The following is a 10,155-nucleotide window of genomic DNA, read 5'->3' as shown; positions in this document are numbered from 1 at the left end:
TCATGTGCAACTTCAAAAAAATCCCAAAATCGCAGCTCTACGGTACAGATATCAACAGGGAAACTTACAGACGGCAGTTCTAACTCTCTGAAGCCCAGCTCTAGCTCTTCAGGGTTGCATTTCTCGAAGCCATAGTTGCTAACTACGTTAGCTACTTTGTTGTTTGCAATGCAATTTCCCATCGACAACTACCCAAGTTGCTAACTGGCTAACAACTACGGTTTTGAGAAACGCACCCCTGCCCTCCTGGCTGCCTAGAGAGTGGTACCTCACCACCCCACCCCACCCCAAACCAGGACATTATTTAGGAGCTTTCCTTGCCCAGGGTGTGCCCCTCATTAGGAGCTTTCCTTGCCCAGGGTGTGCTTGTCGAACAGGTACTCCGCCATGCCGTTTTGGGGGGCGCCCATTTTCCGCAGGTTGGCCACCCAGTCGGCCAGCTCCTTGATGGACTTCACCTGCTCATCCAGATAGTGCGTCTCAAGGAAGTCACACAGCTGAGGAACGCAGAGAGAGAGAGAGAGAGAGAGAGAGAGAGAGAGAGAGAGAGAGAGAGAGAGAGAGAGAGAGAGAGAGAGAGAGAGAGAGAGAGATTAATGGGGAGAAAAATAAATCTAATATTAGTTCTTCATTTATCTTTTGAAATGATTGATTACGGCATTGCACAGTTGGGCACATTCCCACTACATGGTGACCTATGCATTCATCTCTGTTACAACATGGCAAAGGCTTACCTGCACGCATGGGCACGTATTTTGTGCTATGCATATTGTGTATTTTGTACTGTACACAGGGTGTGATTCGTCAGAAAACCAGAAGGGGAAATATATATCAGCAATATCAATGAAATGACATTAAACTGTGATTTAAATCATGTAGAAAAAGTGACAATATCAAAACCAGAAGGGAGGACAATCCCCCCCCTACAAATCGCACCCTGTCTGTACATATTGTGTATTTTGTGCTGTACTACATATTGTGTGTTCTGTGTCGTACATATTGTGTGTTCTGTGTCGTACATGTTGTGTATTTTGTGCTGTACATATTGTGTGTCTTGACTTACATGTGGGTCGTTGCGCTCGGAGGCAACCTTGTGTAGATCTAGCAGTGATTGGTTGACGCTTTTCTCGAGCGACAGAGCGCATTCAAGAGCCTCGACGCCACTGCCCCATTCATCCCTGTCAGGTTTCTGCAACACACACACACACACACACACACACACACACACACACACACACACACACACACACACACACACACACACACACACACACACACACACACACACACACACACTTTCAGAAGGTTGAGGGAAAGGATCGTGCCTTTGCACCTCCTTGACTGATAAGAGGTAAAATTGAGTCTATACTAGAGGATGACATTTTTCAGGGATTCCCGCGGGATGGGAGTCAAAACCGGAGCGGGCAGGAACGGGAATAAAGATGAATGGGAGCGGGCAGGATCGGGAATAGAAATGAATGAGGGTGGGAATGCTTGCTTATTTTTTCATTAAAAAAGCCTATGAAACGGGAGTGGGATTGATTTTGAGTGGGAGTGGGCAGGATTGGGAGACATTCTTTTCAGGACGGGACGGGATGGGATTTGTTTCTTTTACTCCACTCCGGGACGGGAAGGGATGGGATATTTTTTCTGGGACCGGGATGGGACGGGAATGAAAATCCACTCCCGTGTCATGCTCTAGTCTATACACATTGGTCGTGGAGAAAACGAGGTGCTGCTGCAGTCACATTTAATGAACGAGGGATTAGATGCCTTGACCAAGGGAACTTCACCAATAGAAGCGCTAGTCTCACTACGACCCCACCCACATATAATCACGCCCCTCCTGACATGTTATAAAAAACGGGGACCGGTTTACTTTGGGAACTACAACAGAGGTGTCCGCAGACTCAGAGTAACCTCATAGTTCCATACAAGGCTTTCCAATGTAGTTGAACAAAAAAAAAATACTCTCAGGTACTGACAAGTCCAGTGTAGTGTGAGCATTACAACTGCATGTCTGAATTGGCTGAAGTTATCCTTAAAGACAGGGGTGGGGAATCTCTGTCTCGAGGGCCCTTTGCGGCCCTTCAGGTCGTTTTATCCGCTCCGGTGTCTGCCTTCAATATAGGCCTGAAGTGCAGGTGGAAATCCTGGTTTGTGTTCATAATGCGGCCCTCGGAGGACTTTTACGGCCCTCGGATGAATTTGAAGTGGCCCCTCGAATGAAAAAGGTTCCCCACCCCTGCTTTAAGACAATGGTACCCTGAAAAGCTGCACCTGCGGGCCCTTGCAAGGTTTTCCCTTGACATACCCTGATGTCTTGTAGGAAGATCCGGCCTCCACGCTGGTTTTGGAAACTCATGAGTTTCTCTGCATGCTCCTTCTCCTCTGACGACTGGGACTTGAAGAACTTGGCAAAGTTGGGCAGGGACTTATCGTCCCTCTCAAAGTAGTAGGCCTGTAGTCCAAAAAACACACACACACACACACACACACACACACACACACACACACACACACACACACACACACACACACACACACACACACACACACACACACAGACACAACGCACGCACACACACCTTTTAGCAACAAACCAACAAACGTACTGTAACACTGCATAAAGTGCCCTCTAGGTTGGTCGTATAATTACCATAGAGAGGTAGACATAAGAGGCATAGAGCTCCAGGTTTATCTGGCGGTTGATGGCTGCCTCACAGTCTTGGTGATAATTCTGCCTCACTTGGGAAGTCATGATGCTGAGGACACAAACAAAAACAACTGGATTACATCAAGGAGGAAACTGGTCAACATACCACTTTAGAATACATGCCTACTTTGTCATAGTGTAGCGGCCAACTCGGTCGACAAGAACACAATTAACAATCATGCCTCCATTAAAATAGTTTTGCGAAATCTTTCATTAGGTCAGGGAGAAAAGAAGCAGTGTCTGCATGAAGACCACATAGATCAAGGATTCAAGGATATTTATTTGTCATGTGCATAGAGACACTTTCGTGTCACTTGTAATGAAATGCATGGCCGGTGCAAAACAAGTGTGCAGAAGAAGGGTGAAGAAGAAATAAAATAAAAATAAAAATAAAAGGTGTGTGTGTGTGTGTTCAATCAAAGTAATTAGGAGGACTTCAGTAAGCAAATGGCATGAGGAAAGATGGCTCTTTCTCAGTCTCCCCGTTCTAGCTCTGTGACAGCACAGTCGCCTTCCAGATCTCAGTTTTTTAAATAGTCCATATCCTGGGTGTGACTGGTCTTTGAGAATGTTATCGGCCCTAGATAGCACTCTCTTTGTGTATGTCTTTCACGGCAGGCAGAGGTTGACGAATACAGCGCTCAGCAGAGCGCACTAGTTCTATCCTTTGTAGTTCTTTCTGTTCACGCACTGTGGCGTTTCCGTACCAGGTGATGATGGACCCTGTTAAGATGCTCTCCACTGCTGAGGAGTAAAAGGCTTTTAGGATGAATCAGATCAGTGTCATGCGCGTGACCAAGAGACTAGTCCAATAGGCCTAGGCTACCTTGAATTGGCAAGTCACACAGATAGCCTATGGCAGGGGTGGGGAACCTTTTCCACAAACGGCCCTCGAGACAGAGGTTCCCCACGCCTGGCCTATGGGTTATGGTGTTGTACGGCAGCCTACCGGTCCGTGTATCTCTGAGGGTGTTATGTACAGTAGGCTATGTGGGCAAGCCGTAGCCTGGTGGTTAAGGAAATGGACTCTCGGTGGGTTGCAGGTCAGATTTGAATCCCACCCTTCCACACCCTCTCTCACTAATGACTGAGGTGCCCTTGAGCAAGGCACCTAACCCCCAAACTGTACTGCTCCAGGTCAGGAACTGCAACCAATACCCTGTAGGCCTACTTGAAAAATAACTGCAGGACGCTTTGGATAAATGCGTCAGCGAAGTGCATAAATTAATGTAATGTATGACGGCGCGATTAATCTCTTTGTTTGGGGCATCATGCAGTTACATCAACCATAGGCGCCGACTTTTGTTTTGTCCCGTGGGTGCTCACGGTTCCCAACTGGGGGTCGCGACCCACAGAAAGTCCCGTTTGTTTGCCATGCCTTGCTTTCCAACAACATAACCGGTTCATGAGTTGGTGACTTTATTTGAATGAGTAGGCTACATAATAAATGTATTCTAAGCTTATTTATTTTGTTGTGGTTGTCAAATCAATAGGCTATTTTACAATAAAATCGCCTATATTTGAATTGAGATTGAAAATGGAATTGCTTTACATGGTGAAGGGCCTATAAATTGAACGCAAAGCCCAGATCACGCTTGCCGGTGCCTTTTTCTAGACGGCATTATGACTAAAGGTGACCGTGTTTAAAATGAATATAGGCTACACACAGCTGTCAAGCTAGAAGATCAAGATTTTCCTTGAGCATGCCACTAAAGCTAAATCTGCAGTCACTGACTATGCAGTCAGTTACTAAAATGAAACCATGCATGTGAAAGTTGTATGTCTTCAAATACATTTTTATGAAGCATAGCAGCATTGTGCAGTAGCCTAATACAGACGTCCAAAGAGGAACTCAATTGAAAACAATAACAGCAGCAGCAACGCGAGCGCCCACAGTGAATTCAGACTGGCGTTCAGTCACTTGCAACACAGCGTTCTACCACGCACTTCATGCTAGCTACCGGTATGTTCAAACCAGGTCACAAACTCAGTCACAACTAAACCCAACAATGTTAGCAGCCAGAGCCGCATATAGCCTACAATGGCAAAAACATCCAACAGCGCACAACAAGCATGGATATACAAAGGCTCAACTTGGTTATACCATCACTTAAGACCCATAGAGCATAGAGAAATATCAAATAAACAGCACACGGCGGTGCTACACATGGGATTAGCAGGATGACAGTGACTTACCATTTTGTAGAAAACTTTCCAACTGCTATCCTTTGTAAGAAGTCCTAGCTTGTAGTGAAAAGTAGGCTTAGATCCTTCGATAACTTCCATAACTTGTGAAATAATGAGCAACATAATTATACAGCTTCACACGTAGTCTGACTCTGTGATAGAACTACTTCAACTTCGGACACTGCACTGTTCTGAAAACTCCAACCGGGCATTTTTAGTCAAGACTCCAACAGATATTTAGAGCGACAATGAAGCCTTCAATGGAATTTCCATAACAGGCAACGAGCTTTATCAATATCTGCTATCTCGAAGAGGTCTGCTTTAGGAGCACGAGGCAGCACGACTCATCAACAGTCCATTGGGCAAAAGCCCTGTATGCCATAAGGTCAATCCAAACATGTTTCTATGGTTACTGATTGTGTACAAGAGCAAACGGAGAGGACAAAAAACGATCGGCGTGAAATAGCTTACATTAAGCATACAAGATGACATGTTTATCCCCTGACTGTTAACATTTTTATATCGACAAACAATTAAAAACAACAGAAAATAAAGCAATATGTTTAATCTGCCAGAATGGATGGATCATTGTTCTGGAACCAACCCAGGCAGCCGGAAGAGGTCTCGAATTCTCTCGACCCGTCTACCCATCATGCTTTACACAGTTTAGCATCTTCACAAATCAATCTATTTGAAACATTTCTCTGACAGACATTAACTAAATATGCCTAAAATGAACGTCAGGATTTCACTTAAAACACAATACTATAATTATAATGTTTGCTTGTAGAGATTCTGCTGCCCCTGTATTATGGAAAGGATTACACTTCACTGCCCACCGTGATGTATNTCAAACAGGATGGGTATATAACTCTGACAATCTTCTGAATAAGCATGTAGGATTTAGAACTTCTCTCGCTGATCATATTACTGTAGCGTATGATGACCATGGGGCATGGGGTGCCCACATTTTCCAGTGGGTGCCCAGAGATTCCCGTGGGTAACCGGGCCCCGGAGCACCCCCGAAGTCGGCGCCTATGACATCAACTAACATGACGCAGCAGTAATGGTGAAATCCAGCTGAGCTGACCCACTGTCCCTCCAGGCGCGCTCAAGGATAATAATTAGCCGCCAGAAACGTCACTGTCGACTACATGCTATGGGTCGTCAGAAAATCAGAGTGGAGGTGCTCATTGCTACAGACACGTACTGCCTACTATCAAAGACGGCCCGTAGATGTGTACATTTAATGTCTTGTAAGACGACCGATAAACAATGTCACGCCATTTTGCTAGCACTTGGCTGAAATTGATACTGCTGTATGACTGTGCTAATGGCTAATAAATGTGATATCAACAGCGCTGCACTGGCTGCCAAGATCTCTACGTTGACTTTATGTGCACGACCTCGGTCTATAAGGTTTTCCCCATCATCAACTTACCAAAACAGGCAACGTCGGTCCTGAGAAAATAACGCAGTGTCGCGACTTCAAACCAGACGGCTGGGCTGGCGTCCTTCAGAAGCTTTCTGATTGGACAACACGACTGCATCTACGTGCACCACTAAACTGAGCCATTTAACCCTTGAGGTGACATTTAAAATAATGAATCTTCTGAAGTGTACGGAGGCCCAAAATACATTTCCTGAGCTCACTTTCTTAAACTGACCTTTATATATGTATAACTTGGTCTCATTGTAGGCTATGTCTTTCCCACCCCCCAATGATTCGTCAGTGTAAAATCCCATTAATTATTAAACCTGAATATTATCCCTGACCATACTGAACTGAAAACACAGAAAGTTTGTTAGATGACTACACTTAAGAACCTGTCTCTTTGGTGTACAGCCAACAGCGTAGTTTGGCATCCTGGAGGCCCAGGTCCAAAGCATTCTTGGGTGTAGTAGTGAAGTGACAGGGATGGGATCATTTGCCACTTCCCACCACAGGAATTGGCATTTTCCCAAAATGGAAAAAACATCCTTATATCATATCCTAAGAAATATGTGTGAACCTAAATAAACTTTGATTTCATTGGGTAGAGTAGCCTGATAAACCAGCCTAGAGAGTTAAATAAAATAATAATAATAAAAAACAAAATGCGCAATGACTGTGCAGGTAAACTTTATTTTACAGCACCACCTCTACTACTCACAAAACAGTGAAGGAAGACATAATTGCATTTTCTAAAAGTTTATTCAAAGGACAGAATAGGATAAGGAAAAAAACACAAACCCCATAAAAAATCTCCCAAAATGTCTCTTTATAAAATTAGGCCAAACTGCCCATTCGAGGGGGCGAGTGCCACACGGCGGAACTCGTCCGCTTGAAGAAGCGTGGTTTGCTCTTGTGGAATATCGTCTCGAGTTTGGGCATCTCAACAGCTCCAAAGTGAGCCAGCAGATCCACGGGGTCGTAATACTGCTTCATGACCGCCTGCTGAAGCTGGAGACCTGAGGAAGCAGAATGCATTTCATTACCACAGGCCTGAGTCCATTCATTTGCATTATGCACTCAATTACACCCTGTGCATGGGCCGAAATTCGAAAGCAGTGCAGCCAAATCAAAAAGCACAAAAATTGCAACCTTCAGAGCCTCAGACTTCCTATGCGATATCATGCATTTTCAGGGTTCCCACTCTTTTTCAAAAATCATTTTCCAGGATATTTCCAGGACATTTCCAGGACTATTTTTGGATAATTCAGGACGGATATTTCATCCGTCGGACCCACAATTTGGACATACACAGCGACACACAATGCATTTTAGAGACAATGTGACTTTAAGGTTGAAATTAGGGATGCACGATGTCAAAAATTTCGGCCGATACCGACATCCGATATTGATATTGCGGTTTTGGCCGATAACCGATATTAACCGATACCGATGTTTTTCTTTTCTTTTTTTTCTTTTTTTTTACAGAGATGACATTAATGCAAACAAACAGAATTTTTGAATGTCCTCTTATTTCCAAAAACACTTTTTAACTCCCTGTGATAAAAACTAGAAGACAAACAATGAAAGTCACCGTCAAGTTCAATCTATTAGAACCGTAACATTAAAAAAAACATCAGCGTTAACATCAGCCCAGTGCTACCCATCGGACCGATGTCCGATGTGTTGAGAAATGTCAAATATCGGCCGATACCAATACATCTGGCCGATACATCGTGCATCCCTAGTTGAAATGAGTTGTAATGAATGAGTACAGTGTGTTAGGGAAGAGGGTGCGTCCAAAGACGTCATAAGAGCATAGTATGGCATGGCCGCAAGGGGAGTCACTTTCTTCTTCTGCAGTTAGTACTAAGGAGACTAGTGATAGGAGGGATTACATTAAACACCGACAACTGGATCTCCTCTCTTGACCAATTTTGTAAAGTTACAGAGTTCAGGTTTTATCCATTATGGCGTTGCACCCACTGACCATGAGCACAGTGTCTTTAAGCAATGTCCTCGGACTACACCTAAAACAATGCATTTTCCATTGAGTGATACTTCTTATCCAATGTACGTTATTTGCTTAGTACTGGCGGCAAGGTAAAATGCAAAGCCACTACCGCCAGGGCTGGAGTGTGGAACAGGTCATAGGACATAGTGAATTTGTGTCAGCTGTAATTAAGGCTGAATGACAGCTTTAATTTAACCACAAACTGAACATTGACGACAGGACATCCTATTTTGACTGGGCCGGAACTAGCAGCAGCTCCTCGCACCCACAATGCAATTCAAATTGCCGAGTTTCCAGTGTCACAATTTTTATCGATCATGGCTTTGCATCCACTGCGCATGGTGTCCCCGGGCTACGCCCCCGTACTACACCGTGGCCAATGCAATGTCCTGCGAATAAGTGTTCTTATCCATTATATGTTCTTTGTCCAAAGGTATTGACCTGGGTTGCGGTTGAAGATCACCAGCTGTCCCGCTAGTAGGAATCTGGTAGGCGCTGGGCGACCACATCCCTATGTCAAATTTTGCAAGCCCAGCACGTGCAGCCTCTGTTCAATTGAAATACTTTCTGATCCACAAAACGTTTATTCGGAATTAAATGAAAGTGCAATGTAAACTCACATTAATGTCACATTATCTCAGAAATTAATACCTTAATAGTCTCTCTCTTATCACAAAAAATAGTGTACTTGGATTTAAATGCATTCTCCACAAGACTTGACTTTGACTTTTTTGCTCACCAACCATTGTGGCCAGTGGTTTCTGTCTTTCTGCAAGCCAGTTTTGTTGCCAGTTTCTTTTTCTCTGGAATATTCTTGCATACAAACAATTGATGCGACTACTGTGATTTGTCACACCAAAGATCAAACTAGCTTTCAAAGTGGCTAGTGAGACTGAAAGCTCTGATCTCCAAAAAAGATAGCAGTACAATTTTTTGTAAGGAAGTGCTAGCACTGCCTATTTGTAGGCCTATTATAACCGTTTTTGAGAGATATATAACGCCATGATATCAGCTAGCGACTTTTCAGCAAGCCAACTAGCGACTTCTAGCGACTTTTGGCAACACAGTCAAAGAATATGACTGTGTATAAGTGCAATCAAAGATGGCAACCTGACCAAACTGTGTGTGTGTGTGTGGACAATAATGTATTCACTAGGTGGATATAAATTGAATCGTCATGTCTATGACTCGGAGAAGAGTAAAAATTATACCACAAACAAAATCGGGAAAAAGTTGAAGGAAAAAAAATCCAGGACAAATATTTTTTTTCCAGGACATTTGGTGAATTTCCAGGACTTTCAAGGACTTGAAAACACATCTCTAAATTTCCAGGTTTTCCAGGACGTGTGGGAACCCTGATTTTGTTTGCAGGTCATTTAATGACACTGCATGGAGATTAGAACACAACATTTTTGAACCAAACACAATTAATAATATCAAAAAGATCAGACAGGCCTCTGACCACACTTTCAATCACATCCCCAAAAGAATAGCTCCATTTCACAATAGGTATCTGTGGATTTTAAAGCCACATCATTGAAGAAAGCGAATCCAAGAGGTGAACACCTACCCTCTGCCCAGGACGGAATGGGTTTCTTTGGCGCAGACTCATCATCAGTGGAGTCGTCGCTGTTCTGGTCCATGCCGTAGTCCTCTGGGTTGGCCAGGGTGGTGATCTTCACGCCTTTAGGAGTGATCTCATAGGACTGGGGGGACTTCTGGCAAAGCAAACCCAAGAGAGTGAGGATTAAGGTCGGTGGTGATTACGTGTATGCAGATTTTTTTTTGTTGAAAAAATCTGTTTAT

At 43.9% G+C, this 10,155-nt stretch overlaps 2 protein-coding genes across 2 annotated transcripts; both read right to left on the bottom strand.

Annotated features, from left to right (window-relative positions):
* Positions 1 to 338: 338 nt before the first annotated feature.
* On the bottom strand, positions 339 to 6,435 carry LOC134445057 (ferritin, heavy subunit-like). Its single transcript, XM_063194174.1, has 5 exons — positions 6,345 to 6,435; positions 2,660 to 2,765; positions 2,315 to 2,461; positions 1,064 to 1,189; positions 339 to 497 (listed from the first exon to the last, which is right to left on the bottom strand). Exons 2-5 carry the CDS (start codon positions 2,759 to 2,761, stop codon positions 339 to 341), a joined length of 534 nt encoding a protein of 177 aa, XP_063050244.1. The 5' UTR covers positions 2,762 to 2,765; positions 6,345 to 6,435.
* A 573-nt stretch (positions 6,436 to 7,008) lies between these two features.
* Positions 7,009 to 10,100, bottom strand: LOC134445056 (inner centromere protein-like). Its single transcript, XM_063194173.1, has 2 exons — positions 9,920 to 10,100; positions 7,009 to 7,354 (listed from the first exon to the last, which is right to left on the bottom strand). The coding sequence occupies exons 1-2, from the start codon at positions 9,990 to 9,992 to the stop codon at positions 7,173 to 7,175; spliced, it is 255 nt and encodes an 84-aa protein (XP_063050243.1). The 5' UTR covers positions 9,993 to 10,100; the 3' UTR covers positions 7,009 to 7,172.
* Positions 10,101 to 10,155: the final 55 nt, after the last annotated feature.

This window comes from Engraulis encrasicolus, unplaced genomic scaffold (assembly GCF_034702125.1).
Source record: "Engraulis encrasicolus isolate BLACKSEA-1 unplaced genomic scaffold, IST_EnEncr_1.0 scaffold_964_np1212, whole genome shotgun sequence".
Lineage (NCBI taxonomy): Eukaryota > Metazoa > Chordata > Actinopteri > Clupeiformes > Engraulidae > Engraulis > Engraulis encrasicolus.
This window is presented reverse-complemented; position numbering and strand designations above follow the sequence as displayed.